At 41.9% G+C, this 20649-nt stretch overlaps 1 protein-coding gene across 1 annotated transcript in view; it reads right to left on the bottom strand.

Moving 5' to 3' along the window:
* Positions 1-590: 590 nt before the first annotated feature.
* LOC126051815 (protein ELYS-like) overlaps positions 591-20649 on the bottom strand; it is a 42251-nt gene continuing 22192 nt past the window's right edge. Inside the window, exons 23-33 of the mRNA XM_049831504.1 lie at positions 19499-19646; positions 16316-16466; positions 15663-15741; positions 14044-14070; positions 12124-12321; positions 10613-10810; positions 8920-9322; positions 6942-7044; positions 5928-6034; positions 5204-5388; positions 591-2348 (exon numbers count right to left, since the gene is read on the bottom strand). Of these exons, the coding sequence (XP_049687461.1) occupies positions 591-2348; positions 5204-5388; positions 5928-6034; positions 6942-7044; positions 8920-9322; positions 10613-10810; positions 12124-12321; positions 14044-14070; positions 15663-15741; positions 16316-16466; positions 19499-19646 (3357 nt within the window). The remainder of the gene's footprint in view (positions 2349-5203; positions 5389-5927; positions 6035-6941; positions 7045-8919; positions 9323-10612; positions 10811-12123; positions 12322-14043; positions 14071-15662; positions 15742-16315; positions 16467-19498; positions 19647-20649) is intronic.

The following is a 20649-nucleotide window of genomic DNA, read 5'->3' as shown; positions in this document are numbered from 1 at the left end:
ATAAAAGAGTAGTTGTTGTTTCTCAGAGCTTAAGGAACGGTTTTGTCTCTTTTTTCCCCCTGGGTTATTATAGAGACCAGGTGACTCTGTACTGTTGTCATAAGGTATTTTGACTTTCATTCTTACTAGCTTGCCTGTAGTGACTTGCACTAAAATAGAAGAGAAAGCATAAGGAGTAGGGTTTGTCAATGAGACCGTCATCAGCAACACGGCAGTTCTTCTCCCCATGGTGGCCAGCGGTGCCAGGGCTGGGAGGCCTGAGTGGCCCTACAAGCTGGTGGTGGTTCAGGGTTTTACTGGGTGGGGTGTTTGGTGGTGGTGGTTGTTGGGGTTTTTTTTTGTTGTAGCTAAGGTCTACCAAAACCTGTTAAGTCCATCTCAGTTTTCACAGTCTACATCGTTCTTTATTTTGAAACTTGGAGGAAAACGGAATATGGCTCTTAATAGTATTTTCCTTTTTTTTTCCTTAGCTTGTTTTTTTCCCCACCAGAAATCAACACCTAGGCTATTTCTGATTAGTTACATGGGAACCGATGAATTTCCAGCAAATAAATGTATTGCACTGACAACCCTGAGAGTTATCTGCGCCTTTATTTACACACTAGGCATGTTCTTGTAATACGATCCATTACAGATCTTAATATTGCAGCACATTTTGATGGGTTTCTCTCTTCTAGCATCAAAGGACTGCCAGCAGGTCCTTGGGGGAAGGCCTCCTCCCCTGTGCTCTCCTCCAATACTAATCGTCTCTTTCTGCCCCGACGTCCTGTTCCTACTGTAGTCCTGGGTGTGCTTGATTCCTGGTTTGGCTGGGCAGCTCTTTGGTCAGGAGCATCCGTTTTTTCTAGTTTAGCAGGTGGGACTCCTCTTATTCTTCTCTCAGGAGTATCAAGGATTCCCACTTTCCCACTTGCACACATGTCTTCCTGAGCAGAGAGAGATTCTGTGTCTGCCAGGAGATTTTGTGCCTGCTTCCTGGCACTTCTTCCCGGAGTGACGGGAAGTTTGAATTCTGTTTGAGGAAGCGATGATTTAGACAGATCAAGGTCAGAATTTTCTGAATCTTCTGATGAACTCATCTTTCTTCTTCTGCCTCTTTTAGCTGGCACCGGTAAAAGGTGTTGCGCACTAGGCTGCACCTCTTGATCCTTGACAATATTTTGCATAAATTGTAAATTAACGCTTTTCAGTTTTCTTGCACTTCTGCTGGGACTGACTGACGTTTTTATCTTATGACCAGTGTCAATCTGGCCAGTGTCTTGACCTCCTGCTGAACTTTTCCCTCCTCTAGTCCTTTGGGAAGTAGCAGAAGCGATAATGCTACCTTCAGCAAGAGAAGTTTCCTCATTAGCCTCTCCCAAGAGTTCAGCTGCAGCTTCCTTTGCTCTCCTTAATCTTCTTCTTGGAGTAGCGGCTACGGACTGTGTAGGGAGGGACAATGTTTGTCCATCAGAAAGACTGCTTTCTACTTTTTCTGCACTACTTGGTTTAGGCTTCCTGCCTTTCCTAGGAGTAACAGGTATCACAAGCATTTGCTCCTCTTGAGCATTTTCTTCTGTTTGAAGACTAGAAGTCTCAGGTGCTTCTTTTGTTCGCCTGGTACTTCTCCTAGGAGACAGTGCAAACAGACCTGGTTTGCCTGTCTTCAGTAGCTGCTGAGTGCCTGCCGATGGAGTACTTAGACTTCTACTCAGCTGTCCCCTTGTACGTGTTCTAGGAGCGATGCCGTGCTCTACTTGATGTATGCTGGTTTCGTCTTCCACTCCTTCTGGCACAGTTCTTAAGGGAGCTTTTGCCTTCTGGAATCCAGTTACCTTTTTACCTGTGGTTTCATGAATAGATTGTTCTACAACTTCAGGTGTAAACTCTTCACTTCTTGTGTCTTTGATTGCATCCAGTAAGTTCGCAGCAATAGCTGCCTTAATGGGTTCAGGCACATACGGGAGCGACTCTGCCATATTTTGAGATGCCTGATCACTAGTTACAGTGGACACCGAGTTGGTAACATGTTCTTGGGTTTCAGTATTTCCTAAACTGTTGACAGGTTTTTCCTCTGTTGTTGTGCCAGCTGCTTTAGAAGCATCTACTAATGTAGGGTCTCCCATCTCTGCTTCACCTTCTTCTCCTTCCAAGACTAAAGTAAAATTACTCTGGGATAGAAAAAGCTCTCCAACTCCCTCAGCTGCATCACATTCACCATCTCTGTTATCAGGCAAATGACATGCAAGCTGTTGCTCTGTAGTATCATGGCTGTACTGAAGATTGCCTGAGGGATGTAGTTCACTATATGGTGATGTTTCAGGTGCTGCTTCTGAGGTTTGTGCCTTAACTGCACCATCTTCAATAACCTAAAGTTAAAAAATGTCTCTTAATGCATGATCAGTTACCAAACAGACTAACTTCAGGCTGAGCTAGATGAAGCTAAGGACAGTGAAATGCTGCTTTTCCTTTCAGATCGCCACCAAACGTAAAGTTAGAAACATACAAGGTACTCTCTACTACAGATAAAAGTTTATGCGTCTAAGGGACAGAGAACAGAGTATTCCGTGTATGGAATCACATGCTCCATTTCTGATACTTCTGTTCCTGACTAACGATTTGCCACCCCCCGTGAACAAAGTGAGCAGTTTTACAATACAAGCTGTATACCCAGCTGGCAGCAATCATCACATTGCAGTACTTTCCGGACTGACTACAAATCCACACAGAGTGACCGACTCTGCATCTAACGAACGGGGCAAAGTACAACGATGTCCCCCAAGCTTAAAGTTTCGGTCATCATAGTTGTCACCGCAACACTTTTAGTCAAACTGGCCAGCTATCACATCGCACAACTCAACACCGCACTTTAAGGAATCACTTGGATTGCAGGAGACAACACATAGATTCTAAGTACCTCCCTCTCAGCCTTTGTAGCTCCCCATACTGAGCAATTATTCTCTCCTGCTAGAGCCACATGAGACACTCAAGCTTTTATGTTGAGAACAAAAGTAGTCTCTGTTATGTATTTCAAGTGACTCAGATGGCCAAGATAATTTAATCAACGCGTGAAGACCTTTGCCCAACCCTCTAAGTTACAGTGCTAGCTGAAGAGGGCAGAAGGAAGAAGCCACTCAGCGGGAGCCTCCATAGAATCTGCTTATTTTCTTGCCTCCTGCCTTGTCAAAAGTTGCTAAAGCATCATCTTTTATCGTATTCTTAAACAGTTGTTCAACCCTAAACAAGACCCGAACGACATGCAGGAGACCTCGCATAGGACCATGCTGGTTTCAGCAGCCCAAGGATATGCAAATTTTCAAAGTCCTCAAACACTATTGTAATTAGCCTGGCAGAGAAGGGGAAGATGCGGGCAGATTTCTCCTCCCTAGGCTGGCTCCCCAAGGAGAAAAGGTAAAAAGTGTAATCATTAACAGTCTCCAGGCGATGGCACCCCAAGTACGGAGATGCCCCCCATAGGCGGGCTCGCCGAGGAAAAAAGCTAAAAGCTGTAATTACTAATAGTTTCCGATGGATGGCTCCCGAAGTATGAAGGTGACGGCAATACCGAGTACAAATACCAGACTAGTTTCACGACCACCAGCAATTCTACCCTGTCATAAGCCGGCGTTACGAAGTACAACAGGGTAACTCCAGCCCGGTTCCCACCGGCCATTAACAGCACGGCAGGGAGCACAGACCGCAAGCGAGGTATTAGCGCAAATTTGAGAACAAGTGCATGTAGTTGCGCAACATGCATCTAGCAACGTGCCACGCTTCAAAGCTAAATTCGAGAAACACTAGTCATAGAATCGTAGAATCGTAGAATCATTTAGGTTGGAAAAGACCTTCAAGATCATCGAGTCCAACCATTAACCATGCCCACTAAACCATGTCCTGAAGTACCCTGTCCACTCGCTTTTTGAATATCTCCAGGGATGGTGACTCAACCACTTCCCTGGGCAGCACATTTCAATGTTTGACAACCCTCTCAGTCTGCATAAACTTTCCTTTTATGCTTATAAATCTACGACCAAGACAGTAGGAGTAGTTTGTCCTAAATTCAGTGAAGGTAGACAAGCCAAAAAGACACCTTTACGTATAGCTCAGTAAGAACCAGTCATAACGAAAACAGGAAAACCTTCACTCTACTGCTACAGGAATGGCTGCAGCAGCTTTGTGACCGTCTCACATGCCGGCTCCCTTCTTCCCATCACAAATTTTCCATTTACTCCCATAAGGGCGTGATTTATGTATTCCCAAGTCTATAATCATCTTCCCTAGAGCATTGTCCTAAACCCCAAAGCCGAGACGAGCTACGCAAGCGACTGCCTATTCAACTTCATCTGAAATCTGGGACACCGAAAAGCATCTTCTGTTGCTTGAGACCAATCTAGTTGTGCTACGCCTACCTTTCAGTTTGTATTTCACTCTAACTATTACTAATTCCTGTGAGAACAACCCTACAGGAAATCGACAGCATACTCTATATGCTACTTAGAGGACATCCACAATGAATCCAAATCACTCCTCGGCCCCAGCAGAAGTGAGAACAATGGGGACAACCTGCGACAACTGAGGAATCTCCGGCTCTGATTTTCAGCCCTTGTGAACAACCTTTTAAAATTCATATTTTACAAAGTTGAGATGTTAAAACCCCCACATTTTCACACACACACAAAAAGAGTTTTAGGTAGCTGGAAATATCTTGACACTGAAATTAACTCATTACTGGGAATTCTCTTTATGTTAATAAGGAACAAATAGCAAAGGACCTAAGCACCCAAATCATTCTGAAAATGAGTTTGGTTCCCACGTCATTTTGTCATTTGGTAAACAGCCTCCGGTATTGAAACGCTGCGCTCCCCAGCTTTTCTTCTGGTCTTTAACATTAAAACTATTTCTTTTTTTAAGTCAAATAAGAAACATTTACAGTCTAGCAAACCAAATGACGGCACGGTGATTTTAAAGAATATTTAGGTGGGTTTTGGCACTCCTACAGCTCTCAAAGGCCCAAGTCTTGGCAGGTTCTATTCTGTGTTATAGGTACAGCAAATGCATAGGAGAAAAACCTATCTGCCCTTACCCAACGAGGTTTGGACTTGTGTTACCCAGCTGAAGAAACTGAGAGGGTTTTGCGTGCCTTCTAATTGTCAGTTAGACAGGACTGTCCTCAATTTGCAAGGTATTTTCTCTTTTGTAGAAAATGGGAAAATAGTTTACTTACATTAATTTCCTCAGTTTTAGGAAGATTGTTAGAAACAGTTACTTCTTCCTGTGGAAAAGGAACGTTTCCTTCATCTTCAGCTGCTTCTGGGTTACGTTCTTCAGGTAAATCCACACACTTCCCCTCAAGGCAGTTTTCTGAATGAGTACTGACCACATCCTCGCTGTCAAGGATACGTATCACGGCTGGAAGAGATTTATATGATTTTAACTTAACTGCTCTATAAATGAGATGCGTTTAAGCAACAGGAAGTAACAAGGGAGCAGGAGCCAAGAATACAGTTCTCCATCCTGCCACATACATCGGGCTTTCCCCAAACGCTAGAAACCAGAACCATCTACCTGGCAGCTAGTTATTCTTCACAGCCGGAATAGTGAGGGATGCATCATCTTTCAAAATAGTAACTCAAGCAGCAGATCCCATAGCACACAAATTAGTAGTGATGTACAACACCGAAATAAACACTGATCTCTCCTTCTAATATTTTACATTCTACCAGTGTTCTCAGTACCTTTATCCAGAACAGGAACATTGGCTATGCATTTTCTACAAGGACTTTCTCTGAGGAGGGTATTCTTCTCTCTACGGTTTAATGAAAGGTAGCAGTAACATGCTAGTACTACTACAGTCTGAGACGCCTGTAGCGCTATGGCAAACTGCACGTTTTACTTGAGGCGTTCAGCTACCTTAACTCGCATAACATCTCCCACATACTGTTACGTACATTCACCCTCTGCCTGCAGGGATTCAGAAAGCTGTGGGTTTGTTGCAACTGGTATGGCTTTTTCTGCTGATGAAGAGGACATTTTGGACTCCTGCTGGTTTGCTTCACTGCATGAACAGAAAGAGAGAAATCCATCATAAAGCTTCAGACAAACCCTGAAGAGCTTTACAAATTACTTTCTCACTGTAAAGTCTTCAAGTTTCCAAACAGAAAAAAATTAAGAAAAATTAGAAATTCCTTTACCAACACATCGACATTCAATTCCCGACTCATCTTGTGCAACGAATCAAGTACTTAACATTCTTCCCAGCTACCTCACACTGGATAATAACATAACAACAGAGTTGTATTAAAGAATAATATATTATTTGTCTTCTGTAGAAAGAGTGCAGTTGCCATACTCAAGGTCTAGAAGCAACTGAACAAAAGTGTGTGCCACTGTAAGTTACCATGTGAAATTAAGGGTTATTTCATCGCTAACGTCTCTCACTAAGCAGTTGCAGCTTTTCAAGTACCTGGTGAGAAAACTGCTTCCCTTTCCAGAAACAAATAGATGCTAATTGACCACACACAGAAAATAGAAATTAAGTGTATAAAATACTGCCAGAAAGTATTCAAGCCGCGCAATAAACCCACTAAAGTTACAGGAATCTCAGGTGTAATTTTCACCGACATAACATTCCGACAAAAGCAGGGCTTCTCTTCACAGTATCTGCTTAGTAGCCCCCTCAAACTGTAGAAAGGTGCATACAGCCTGCTGAATGAAGTCCTCAGCCCACTACTTTGGGGTCTGCAATGATTTGAGAAAAAAGGTTCAAACTGACAGCTCATCGATTTCACTTCTATTCACACCACATTAGTTCTGTCCACAGACAGAAAGGGACAGGAAACCTGTTGTATTTAAGAACACAGGAGAGAACCAATACCAGCTCAAAAATCATAGTTTTCAAACACAGGAAAGCCAGCAGTCACACGTTGTGTGAACCTAAAGGTGTCTCGATTTCATAAACTTACCCTTCACTTGCAGTCCCAGAAGTAGCAGCCTCAGCAGCTTGAAACAACCATTTACCATCCTCAGGAAGGGTAAGACGTTCAGCATTTGATTCTTCCACAAATCCTACAAAAACAGACAGATGGGTGACTTCCCTGTTGCACGTAACATCATTTCTTTTAAAATGCTCATATGATTTTCAAGAGAGCCGGCAACGCATTTCACCTAGGATGGTGACCTAACAAAACAACGCTACCAAGACTTCAAATGCACAGAAGGTCTGAATTCTTCTTTCCAGTAAAAGAAGAAGTCTGACGCGTAATTTCCGTCAAGAAAACAGCATGGCCATTGACATTCTGTTTACAAACTCAACTTGATATGTTACTGACCTAATACATAAAAACCTCACGAAACATCCCTCCTTCTTAAAATCGGGTCATAAGTTTTTCTTATTTCTCTTTGGATATTTAACTCATCCCAGCAATGCTTCTTTCCTCTCTTGATTTCGTTTGCCCTCTTCTACAAGAATGCATCTAAGGTCGTCTCCCGTTCTTTTCTCTAGCGATTGACTGGTGCTGTTGAAACCCAACTGCTTGCTAGCCTGTTTTTCTCTCAACAGGCCAAATTTTAGAAACACCCTCCTCCTTTTCTTCTTTGTTTCTGCCGTCTGCTTCCTCCAGATCCAACAATTACCTTTGCAGACAGTACGCAGGACTGGGATAATTTTGCTAGCTCGGGCCAAACAAGAGCTATACTGACTGCCCTCTAACGCTTCCAGAGTACTGAAATTGTACAGAACTCTTTGTACCATAGTCCGGCAATGACAAACTTTCTTCATAAGGTTATTCTTTAATGATTAGGACCTCATCATTGTTTTTAAGGAAAAGCACCCTTGATTTCTTGTCCAAACACAGGGCAGCTAAAATCAGACAGGCAAATGTTTTGACCTGTCTTACTAGAAACACTCAGACCTGGAGAACCCCAGGTCTGAATTCCCATGTACACGGAGCCCCTGTCTGGGCACTCCTCTTATTGAAAAAGAAGAGGAGCTGAGGAACTTCAGGAGCAGCAGTCACTCTCCAGGATCCTCCGGAATCATCTCGGGCTTAGGACTGAATCAGGCTGCATATGATGCACTGATACCGGAGTACACGCTCCCCACTACAAACTGTTTCGAGACCTCGGACGCAGAACTCCGACACTTGCATACCTCTCCCAGGAATAGCAAACTTCTGTTATAAGGAGCTGAGCGGACTGAGCTCTGTTTGTCCAATCCTGACTGTAGCTGTGTTTACACATCTTCTCCCTGTTCCTGCACTACTGTCATTCCCAGCTCTTCATCACTGCTCACCACCTAGTGAGTGACATCTCTTCTAACCTGCCAGCAGACCTGCTCATATGAACACATCCTCAGCAGCTGCACTGGCTTGAATGAGTTGAATGGAGCTCAATTACCAAAGACCAGCTGAAATAGGTTTGGAAAAGGCTGCATAAGCTGTTGAGCCAGCAAAAGGAGCAAGCATAGCTGTAATGAGAAGCAGATACACAAGCAGACTCACTTCCCAAAGAAAACTATTTAACTGAGCACTAACGAGGGGGGTAAAAAAACCAAAAGAACAACAAAAAATTACCTATCTAGTCAAAGCACACCATACGCTAAACGTGCTGTAAAAAAACCTGCAGCCTACAGAAGTACCCCTAAAACAGAACCAGAAGCCTAAGTTTTCAACTTGCACCCCTCTCAAAACTCCCACAAGTCACTGCTGCCTCTCCGCTGCAATTACACACAGGAAGTGCCCGCCAAAAGCAGTATACATTCAGAATGTCCACGAGACCTAAAAAAGGACTCAAAACACAGTGGCAAGTTTAAAAGCCTAGGACAAGGAAGTGCCTGGGACATTTGTGAATGCTCATCATGGACTGTTGCACCCATCAGTAATTTAGCCTTTTGAAGTCATCCGAGAAATGCAGAAGCTTAGGTTATCATACCAGGAAACATACCAGCTGCTTTTCTTAGTTCTGATGAATCTGGTTGTTCCATCGGGAAGGGTTTCTCTTCAACTATTTCACTGTCTTCCTCCTTCTCCAGTTCTTCAAAATCGGCAGTTTCTTCAGTGGAAGAATTAGCTGGATTAACAGCTATAAAGATGACTTCATCTTCAAAATCGCCAGGTGATTTTGCATCATGATACTCCAAAGCAGCTTGGTCTGACCTGGCAGAGAAGTTACTCTTTTCTTTGCTGACATCCATTTTCTCCAAACCATCTCCAGACTCTTCTACTTCAGCACCATCTTCCTCGGGATTGCTCAGAGGAAACAGAGTTGGTTCATCTCTACTTTCCTCCACCACTCCGTGATGATGCTCAGATGAAACTCCAGATGGTGCTTTATTATCTTCCGTCACCTTTATTTTTTAAAAAGAAAGTTCACAATCAAGATCACACATATACTTTTTGTCAAAGCCAGACAAAAAAAAGAACAAATATATACCAATATTTGTCAGTTTTACAAGTGTCACCTCAAGCAAGGTGCTACAAAATTAGTTCTCATTCTAGCGCTATCTTGGCTTTTAAAGCGGAGTGTAAAAACCAATCACACTGTTGACTGCTTATTGAGTTTCCACAGCCTTGGAGAATTAAGATGAAGTGGGCCTTGTAAGTGCGTGCTTACCCTGTCATCTCAAGGCTGTTCATTGGGTTCACTACTGTGTTTTCAAGAAGAGGGAGCTTTGCATACCTAAAATCGTAACTCCAAGATTTCTCTTTTTTTATGCTTGCCTTTTCAGCTTGTATGCACTACTAACATATTTTAGCGTTCACTATGCCTGTGGCGTGGAACAAGGAAATTAATCCGGCCACGCTGCACTATTACTAAGAACTTCCTACAGGAGAGAGAGCCTCTTCTTACAGTTGAGTAGCTCTTTCTAACAGGCAATAACAGGTACGATAAAAACAGGTTAAGACAATTTGTTAGTACAGGTGCGGAAAGCTCCTACAGGTAGATACTAGCACATGCCCCCATCCGTTTGGTACGTTACTCTGGCAACTCCATGACGAGCTGAATCAGGGAAGCCACCCGACAGAACAAAAGGAGGAGCAGAAGGGGGCAACTTCCAGGTGGACAGACTTCATTTGACAACTATACGAATGCTATCGCTGGTGCAAGGCAAGAAGCAAAACCGAGAACTTTAGGGCTAGAGAAGAGACAGCCATACAGCTCTCTTCATCGGCAGTCTATTTGTACCATAACTTAAGGAAACGCAGTCCTTGCAAAAAGAGAGACTGAAAGTAAATGCGGCTCATGACTTTTGTTGCTTTCAGAGGTGTTTCGTTCACAAAGCTTAACGAACCCAAACAACTGACTCAATCTGTATTCCTTACCTTCCTGCCATACCACCGTTTCGAAAGGTATAGCGGGAAGCTGCACACATGCAATTTGGAACAACCACAGCGCCTAGCGATGCTGCAGTAAAAACCACCAAGGTCCCTGGTATTTGTTATGAATATGTTCCTGCAGGCAGGTGATGTTACAGAAGGTCTAACATAACCTTTTTTGACCAAATTCAAGTCTGCCGTTCTGATTTGCTATTCCAGTTCTCAATATAAGGAGTTTTGGAAAACTTGAAAAAACCTAAATCAAATCACAGTCTGTAAAGCCTTTAACTATAAAGATCACTAACTACAGGCCAGCTTACCCCAACAGTCCATTTTGCATTCAAGTTCTCTTCCCTGAAAGATATTCTGTGCTCCTTTGCTTGTAGAGGAGGAGTAACTGATTGTCCTGGAGATGCAGAAGGAGTTGCTAGGGGTGTAGTGTGAAGGCTGGATCTGAGCATAGACTGAGGAGTAAACGCAGGAAAACCAGAAGCAGCTGTGGCCAAAACTTTAGCTCCCTATGAAAAAAAATAATAATTTAAGACCTGCTAAATCTTCAAAAGAGAAGACTTCACTTGTCAAAAGTATTAGTTCAAATTAAACTGACTGTACCAGCAGAGAGGACAAAGATTAGCCTCTGCACTGCTCTTTTTCCAAAGGGACAAAAAACTTAATGGTATAAAAACCATGCGTTTTTTCTGTTTCTTATGACTCTTTTGGCTTCTTTCTTCTTCTTTTTTTTCTTTTTTTATTAATGCAACATAAAATGTTAGTGTTCAAATTAATTTTCTGAAGAAACAAGGATATGGCATCTTCTTGTCTGCAATGCTATCTCCCATCCCAGTAACTTTTGCCATATCTACACTGCTCTTCTAAAAGGCATACAGCTTCAAATGCTACCCCAGATACAGCAACTGAAAACACTGCCATGAGAAATGGCAATCGGCAAAGCAACAGCGATACCTTCTTTCTTCTCTGATTAATCAATCCACGCACTGGACTGAATGAAGTGACACTGCTGTAAACATACCTACACATCTTCATCTAGAAGCGTTCAGGTCTCCTTACCTCAGCTCAGAAAAGATTTTACAGTATTGAATGGGTTTAAAAGGAAGAGAATGAAACCAGCTTAACGATATGGACAATAGTTAGTAAGAAGAAAAAGGTTATAATTCAGAGAGATCACTACTATTCTGTTCAGGTAGGCAAAGGCAAAAAGAGCAGCACCAAGAAGATTGATTGGTCAGTTGTTATTTCCTTACATGAGGAGAGTTTGATGGCGGTGAATGGAAAGAGAGTTTAACACAAGCATCAATACGTAGAATCCCTGCAAAAAGCCATCACTGAATTTGACAGAGACTGACATCGCTTAACTGGCATCACTTACGTTGTCATTCCCTTAAGTGGATTAAGAAACGGAAGCATATACATTCTTGCTTGTAGGCATGCAAGTCAAACTCCACAGAGCTATTGAGCACTTAAACAATGAGATGGTTAAGCTACAAATTGCATCTCTAAGGATCTATGTGTACTGAGAAGTCCAATTTATAACCTACACTCGTTTTTATTGCATGGAGCAAAGTATTTCACGAAGCTATGGGACAATGTGCGTACGGCAGTTAACTTAGAACTAAACTTTCCCTCTTCAAGACTGTTCCCAACTTTGTCCTGCTTCCAAAAGGATTCTACGTCCAATAACCACACGCATGCTGAAAATATTCCACAGTCTGAATCCAACAGGGTCTGTGTTAAATACTGTGGTGGTTTCACGTGAAACAAAGTTTACAGGCTTTTGCTTCGGTTGGTTGATCCTGTTTTTTAAAACACAAACCTTAACCACAAGAGGTGTCTCCAGTAAATTCAGCTCTGATGCTCCTGAAAAATTCTTTTGTGAGATGGAACCAAGCATATTTGGTTTCAGCGGGCTGGGTGCCATGAATGAAGTAGAAGCGCTGCATGGTGACTGCCAGCTATCACCCTGTGCTGCAGAACTTGAAGGAACAGGACGAACCACCAAATCCAGCGATCTGTGAAGAGACACAATTGAAACTGTAAACATAAATAAATACCTGAAATAAAATCATGCTGCGCTCAAGACATCTGAGGTGATACTTAACAAAGACATTCAAGGAACAAGAAATACAGGTGAACCCTCACTGCTGGGCTGATGTATCAGGCCCATGAACAAGTTACAGGCCTTCTCTTGTTTTTTCATTATTTCGTGACATGTCACACTGAATTTCCTAAATCCCTGCCATCTGAGGCAAGAGTAATGCAATTTTACGTGGCACAAGTGATGTGTAATTCTCATGTCAGAAGAAAATTCCTCTGCATTTCACTGCTGGGGCCACTTCAAATTCTCCACTTAGTTGTGTCCCCAAGCCGACCTTTTCTTTAACAGGTACAAAGCTAAATTTTGTTAACGGGTGTCCCAACAAATGCATCGGGCAGCTCCGCATCAGGGAGAGGACGTGCTATGACTGGTGGTTCTGTAGCTCTAGGCCTAGAATTAGACGGAAAATGTAACTGACTTTCACTCCCCTCAAGTCCAAACGTACCAGAATTCAAGTTTCACCTTGAATATACCACCTCTAGGAAAATCATCTGACAACTGCTAGCTTCTTTTTTGCTCTTTATAATTTTGCCTGGTTTTGAGTAAAAAAAAACAAAACAAAAGGCAGAAACGAAGCAGAAACTGGGCCCAAAGTGGTAAAAGATTACTATTTGATCACACAATCAAGTCTACCAAAACCTGTACACCAACAGCTTGTTGGCAACCATGGTTTTCGTTTCAGCTACCTTAAATTCTGTAAACACATTTACTGTAATGTAAATAGATGTATTTGCACAAATGAGATTATCATAGCAGAAGAACTCTCGCTCCAAGTATTACTTACGATGAATTGATTCTCAAATGTTATATCTTGTAGGTGCAAAAAAGCCAAAGGAAGCTTTATTCAGGTGCCCCTTCCCTCCAAAACACTAACATAATTCAAGTGGATTTCTCTCTCTCTCTCTCTCTCTCTCTCTCCAGACATGCAGCTCAAGACTAAACTTTCTTAAAAGGCTGCTTACCTATCACGGCGTGAGCAACTGGTTTTCTGCTCATTTCCTACCCCTACTTCTCCACTTTTGGACAATATATTACTGATGAATGTTGCACTTGTATGCACATTTCCTGCATTTGCTTGTTTTGTTACTGTTGATAACGGCTTTGGTCTTGCGACTGTAAAGCAAGAGGGGAAAAAATATCAGCCTTGTGTGATCAAAGTCGTGGTCAGTTGTCCATTGTATTTCCCTCCCCTAAAAATTACCTTCTCTTGAGACCGATGAAGGCAAGTGGTAAGGCTTGGCTCTCTCTCTGGCCAGCTTCCTTTGAACTCTAGGAAGGATCTTGCCACACTGGTCCAATCTAGAACTTCTGGCAACTGCTCTCTCTCTCAAGCGAGGCTCACCATCATTCTGATGAACAAAAAGCATAAAGCAGGATGGTAACTGATTACAAGAAGTTCATTGCACACAACTAAAGTATTAGCTCAAATTAAACTGACTTTGTACCAGCAGAGAGGACAAAGATTAGCCTCTGCACTGCTCTTTTTCCAAAGGGACAAAAAACTTAATGGTATAAAAACCATGCGTTTTTTCTGTTTCTTATGACTCTTTTGGCTTCTTTCTTCTTCTTTTTTTTCTTTTTTTATTAATGCAACATAAAATGTTAGTGTTCAAATTAATTTTCTGAAGAAACAAGGATATGGCATCTTCTTGTCTGCAATGCTATCTCCCATCCCAGTAACTTTTGCCATATCTACACTGCTCTTCTAAAAGGCATACAGCTTCAAATGCTACCCCAGATACAGCAACTGAAAACACTGCCATGAGAAATGGCAATCGGCAAAGCAACAGCGATACCTTCTTTCTTCTCGGATTAATCAATCCACGCACTGGACTGAATGAAGTGACACTGCTGTAAACATACCTACACATCTTCATCTAGAAGCGTTCAGGTCTCCTTACCTCAGCTCAGAAAAGATTTTACAGTATTGAATGGGTTTAAAAGGAAGAGAATGAAACCAGCTTAACGATATGGACAATAGTTAGTAAGAAGAAAAAGGTTATAATTCAGAGAGATCACTACTATTCTGTTCAGGTAGGCAAAGGCAAAAAGAGCAGCACCAAGAAGATTGATTGGTCAGTTGTTATTTCCTTACATGAGGAGAGTTTGATGGCGGTGAATGGAAAGAGAGTTTAACACAAGCATCAATACGTAGAATCCCTGCAAAAAGCCATCACTGAATTTGACAGAGACTGACATCGCTTAACTGGCATCACTTACGTTGTCATTCCCTTAAGTGGATTAAGAAACGGAAGCATATACATTCTTGCTTGTAGGCATGCAAGTCAAACTCCACAGAGCTATTGAGCACTTAAACAATGAGATGGTTAAGCTACAAATTGCATCTCTAAGGATCTATGTGTACTGAGAAGTCCAATTTATAACCTACACTCGTTTTTATTGCATGGAGCAAAGTATTTCACGAAGCTATGGGACAATGTGCGTACGGCAGTTAACTTAGAACTAAACTTTCCCTCTTCAAGACTGTTCCCAACTTTGTCCTGCTTCCAAAAGGATTCTACGTCCAATAACCACACGCATGCTGAAAATATTCCACAGTCTGAATCCAACAGGGTCTGTGTTAAATACTGTGGTGGTTTCACGTGAAACAAAGTTTACAGGCTTTTGCTTCGGTTGGTTGATCCTGTTTTTTAAAACACAAACCTTAACCACAAGAGGTGTCTCCAGTAAATTCAGCTCTGATGCTCCTGAAAAATTCTTTTGTGAGATGGAACCAAGCATATTTGGTTTCAGTGGGCTGGGTGCCATGAATGAAGTACAAGCGCTGCATGGTGACTGCCAGCTACCACCCTGTGCTGCAGAACTTGAAGGAACAGGACGAACCACCAAATCCAGCGATCTGTGAAGAGACACAATTGAAACTGTGAACATAAATAAATACCTGAAATAAAATCATGCTGCGCTCAAGACATCTGAGGTGATACTTAACAAAGACATTCAAGGAACAAGAAATACAGGTGAACCCTCACTGCTGGGCTGATGTATCAGGCCCATGAACAAGTTACAGGCCTTCTCTTGTTTTTTCATTATTTCGTGACATGTCACACTGAATTTCCTAAATCCCTGCCATCTGAGGCAAGAGTAATGCAATTTTACGTGGCACAAGTGATGTGTAATTCTCATGTCAGAAGAAAATTCCTCTGCATTTCACTGCTGGGGCCACTTCAAATTCTCCACTTAGTTGTGTCCCCAAGCCGACCTTTTCTTTAACAGGTACAAAGCTAAATTTTGTTAACGGGTGTCCCAACAAATGCATCGGGCAGCTCCGCATCAGGGAGAGGACGTGCTATGACTGGTGGTTCTGTAGCTCTAGGCCTAGAATTAGACGGAAAATGTAACTGACTTTCACTCCCCTCAAGTCCAAACGTACCAGAATTCAAGTTTCACCTTGAATATACCACCTCTAGGAAAATCATCTGACAACTGCTAGCTTCTTTTTTGCTCTTTATAATTCTGCCTGGTTTTGAGTAAAAAAAAACAAAACAAAAGGCAGAAACGAAGCAGAAACTGGGCCCAAAGTGGTAAAAGGTTACTATTTGATCACACAATCAAGTCTACCAAAACCTGTACACCAACAGCTTGTTGGCAACCATGGTTTTCGTTTCAGCTACCTTAAATTCTGTAAACACATTTACTGTAATGTAAATAGATGTATTTGCACAAATGAGATTATCATAGCAGAAGAACTCTCGCTCCAAGTATTACTTACGATGAATTGATTCTCAAATGTTATATCTTGTAGGTGCAAAAAAGCCAAAGGAAGCTTTATTCAGGTGCCCCTTCCCTCCAAAACACTAACATAATTCAAGTGGATTTCTCTCTCTCTCTCTCTCTCTCTCTCTCTCCAGACATGCAGCTCAAGACTAAACTTTCTTAAAAGGCTGCTTACCTATCACGGCGTGAGCAACTGGTTTTCTGCTCATTTCCTACCCCTACTTCTCCACTTTTGGACAATATATTACTGATGAATGTTGCACTTGTATGCACATTTCCTGCATTTGCTTGTTTTGTTACTGTTGATAACGGCTTTGGTCTTGCGACTGTAAAGCAAGAGGGGAAAAAATATCAGCCTTGTGTGATCAAAGTCGTAGTCAGTTGTCCATTGTATTTCCCTCCCCTAAAAATTACCTTCTCTTGAGACCGATGAAGGCAAGTGGTAAGGCTTGGCTCTCTCTCTGGCCAGCTTCCTTTGAACTCTAGGAAGGATCTTGCCACACTGGTCCAATCTAGAACTTCTGGCAACTGCTCTCTCTCTCAAGCGAGGCTCACCATCATTCTGATGAACAAAAAGCATAAAGCAGGATGGTAACTGATTACAAGAAGTTCATTGCACACAACTAAAGTATTAGCTCAAATTAAACTGACTTTGTACCAGCAGAGAGGACAAAGATTAGCCTCTGCACTGCTCTTTTTCCAAAGGGACAAAAAACTTAATGGTATAAAAACCATGCGTTTTATGTTTCTTATGACTCTTTTGGCTTCTTTCTTCTTCTTTTTTTTCTTTTTTTATTAATGCAACATAAAATGTTAGTGTTCAAATTAATTTTCTGAAGAAACAAGGATATGGCATCTTCTTGTCTGCAATGCTATCTCCCATCCCAGTAACTTTTGCCATATCTACACTGCTCTTCTAAAAGGCATACAGCTTCAAATGCTACCCCAGATACAGCAACTGAAAACACTGCCATGAGAAATGGCAATCGGCAAAGCAACAGCGATACCTTCTTTCTTCTCGGATTAATCAATCCACGCACTGGACTGAATGAAGTGACACTGCTGTAAACATACCTACACATCTTCATCTAGAAGCGTTCAGGTCTCCTTACCTCAGCTCAGAAAAGATTTTACAGTATTGAATGGGTTTAAAAGGAAGAGAATGAAACCAGCTTAACGATATGGACAATAGTTAGTAAGAAGAAAAAGGTTATAATTCAGAGAGATCACTACTATTCTGTTCAGGTAGGCAAAGGCAAAAAGAGCAGCACCAAGAAGATTGATTGGTCAGTTGTTATTTCCTTACATGAGGAGAGTTTGATGGCGGTGAATGGAAAGAGAGTTTAACACAAGCATCAATACGTAGAATCCCTGCAAAAAGCCATCACTGAATTTGACAGAGACTGACATCGCTTAACTGGCATCCCTTACGTTGTCATTCCCTTAAGTGGATTAAGAAACGGAAGCATATACATTCTTGCTTGTAGGCATGCAAGTCAAACTCCACAGAGCTATTGAGCACTTAAACAATGAGATGGTTAAGCTACAAATTGCATCTCTAAGGATCTATGTGTACTGAGAAGTCCAATTTATAACCTACACTCGTTTTTATTGCATGGAGCAAAGTATTTCACGAAGCTATGGGACAATGTGCGTACGGCAGTTAACTTAGAACTAAACTTTCCCTCTTCAAGACTGTTCCCAACTTTGTCCTGCTTCCAAAAGGATTCTACGTCCAATAACCACACGCATGCTGAAAATATTCCACAGTCTGAATCCAACAGGGTCTGTGTTAAATACTGTGGTGGTTTCACGTGAAACAAAGTTTACAGGCTTTTGCTTCGGTTGGTTGATCCTGTTTTTTAAAACACAAACCTTAACCACAAGAGGTGTCTCCAGTAAATTCAGCTCTGATGCTCCTGAAAAATTCTTTTGTGAGATGGAACCAAGCATATTTGGTTTCAGTGGGCTGGGTGCCATGAATGAAGTACAAGCGCTGCATGGTGACTGCCAGCTACCACCCTGTGCTGCAGAACTTGAAGGAACAGGACGAACCACCAAATCCAGCGATCTGTGAAGAGACACAATTGAAACTGTGAACATAAATAAATACCTGAAATAAAATCATGCTGCGCTCAAGACATCTGAGGTGATACTTAACAAAGACATTCAAGGAACAAGAAATACAGGTGAACCCTCACTGCTGGGCTGATGTATCAGGCCCATGAACAAGTTACAGGCCTTCTCTTGTTTTTTCATTATTTCGTGACATGTCACACTGAATTTCCTAAATCCCTGCCATCTGAGGCAAGAGTAATGCAATTTTACGTGGCACAAGTGATGTGTAATTCTCATGTCAGAAGAAAATTCCTCTGCATTTCACTGCTGGGGCCACTTCAAATTCTCCACTTAGTTGTGTCCCCAAGCTGACCTTTTCTTTAACAGGTACAAAGCTAAATTTTGTTAACGGGTGTCCCAACAAATGCATCGGGCAGCTCCGCATCAGGGAGAGGACGTGTTATGACTGGTGGTTTTTTAGCTCTAGGCCTAGAATTAGACGGAAAATGTAACTGACTTTCACTCCCCTCAAGTCCAAACGTACCAGAATTCAAGTTTCACCTTGAATATACCACCTCTAGGAAAATCATCTGACAACTGCTAGCTTCTTTTTTGCTCTTTATAATTCTGCCTGGTTTTGAGTAAAAAAAAACAAAACAAAAGGCAGAAACGAAGCAGAAACTGGGCCCAAAGTGGTAAAAGATTACTATTTGATCACACAATCAAGTCTACCAAAACCTGTACACCAACAGCTTGTTGGCAACCATGGTTTTCGTTTCAGCTACCTTAAATTCTGTAAACACATTTACTGTAATGTAAATAGATGTATTTGCACAAATGAGATTATCATAGCAGAAGAACTCTCGCTCCAAGTATTACTTACGATGAATTGATTCTCAAATGTTATATCTTGTAGGTGCAAAAAAGCCAAAGGAAGCTTTATTCAGGTGCCCCTTCCCTCCAAAACACTAACATAATTCAAGTGGATTTCTCTCTCTCTCTCTCTCTCTCTCTCTCCAGACACGCAGCTCAAGACTAAACTTTCTTAAAAGGCTGCTTACCTATCACGGCGTGAGCAACTGGTTTTCTGCTCATTTCCTACCCCTACTTCTCCACTTTTGGACAATATATTACTGATGAACGTTGCTCTTGTACGCACATTTCCTGCATTTGCTTGTTTTGTTACTGTTGATAACGGCTTTGGTCTTGCGACTGTAAAGCAAGAGGGGAAAAAATATCAGCCTTGTGTGATCAAAGTCGTGGTCAGTTGTCCATTGTATTTCCCTCCCCTAAAAATTACCTTCTCTTGAGACCGATGAAGGCAAGTGGTAAGGCTTGGCTCTCTCTCTGGCCAGCTTCCTTTGAACTCTAGGAAGGATCTTGCCACACTGGTCCAATCTAGAACTTCTGGCAACTGCTCTCTCTCTCAAGCGAGGCTCACCATCATTCTGATGAACAAAAAGCATAAAGCAAGAAGGCAACTGATTACAAGAAGTTCATTGCACACAACTATCTCTGCTATTTCTAATTAGTGAATACATTTCCTCCACAGATACTGTACAATACCGCCACTGCACAGAGGAGCAGCAAGTTCTACTCCTCGGCACACACCAATTCCACCCGGTAATTTCAGCAAAGGGCAAGGCAGACTAGGATAAGAACAGAACCTACAACTTCTGGTTGAAACAATTCCGGCACTCGGCAGAACCTTACTCCGATCCTCTTGTTCTCACCTGCAATTTTCAAATGCCTTACGAAATAGCAGGCTTTCCCTTGTTTTTCCTGTAACACCAATGTCCGAGATGACTGAATATTCAGGACAACTGCAAATTACAGTGGACGCAATGATGTGAATATTAAAACAGGTAAGAAAAGGCTACCTACACACACCTTCTGCCTGAAGTAAAGTTTTCAAATGCAGGACCTAAACCTTCCAAGACCACTTTATAAGTGCGATCCACTGGAAAACTATGGTTCCGGAAAACAGAACATGTATCACAGATTCATAACAGAAGTTCGCCAAACGCAAAATTTGTTCTGGCTGTTTTGAGAAATAGAAGTTAGATAAGAATTTCTGTCATCAAAGGGGTAAACCAGAAGTTGCGGATTCGCAGAGCTCATGCTATAACTGGAGGAAATAAAAAGAAAACCAAACCAGCACACAGATTTTACCTGTGGATTGGCATCCAGACTGCTCTCAGCTAGAAAAATAAAGTTGTGTGCAAGATTCAAGAAATGACATACAACATACTCTTCAGGCCACAGAAAGGAGTGACACAAACAGCGTTCAGCATTCTAAACCATTATTCCTTAGATGCAAACAAACTATGTTAAGTGGAGTTGACAATGGTCTGCAACACTTAATTTATAACTTCACGCAGTAGCTTTGGAGTAGTGAAATATTTTGTTCAACTTTTAGGTTCAGCTGTAACGGAAAGTGTAGAAACTTAT

This window comes from Accipiter gentilis, chromosome 28 (genome assembly GCF_929443795.1).
Source record: "Accipiter gentilis chromosome 28, bAccGen1.1, whole genome shotgun sequence".
NCBI lineage: Eukaryota > Metazoa > Chordata > Aves > Accipitriformes > Accipitridae > Astur > Astur gentilis.
This window is presented reverse-complemented; position numbering and strand designations above follow the sequence as displayed.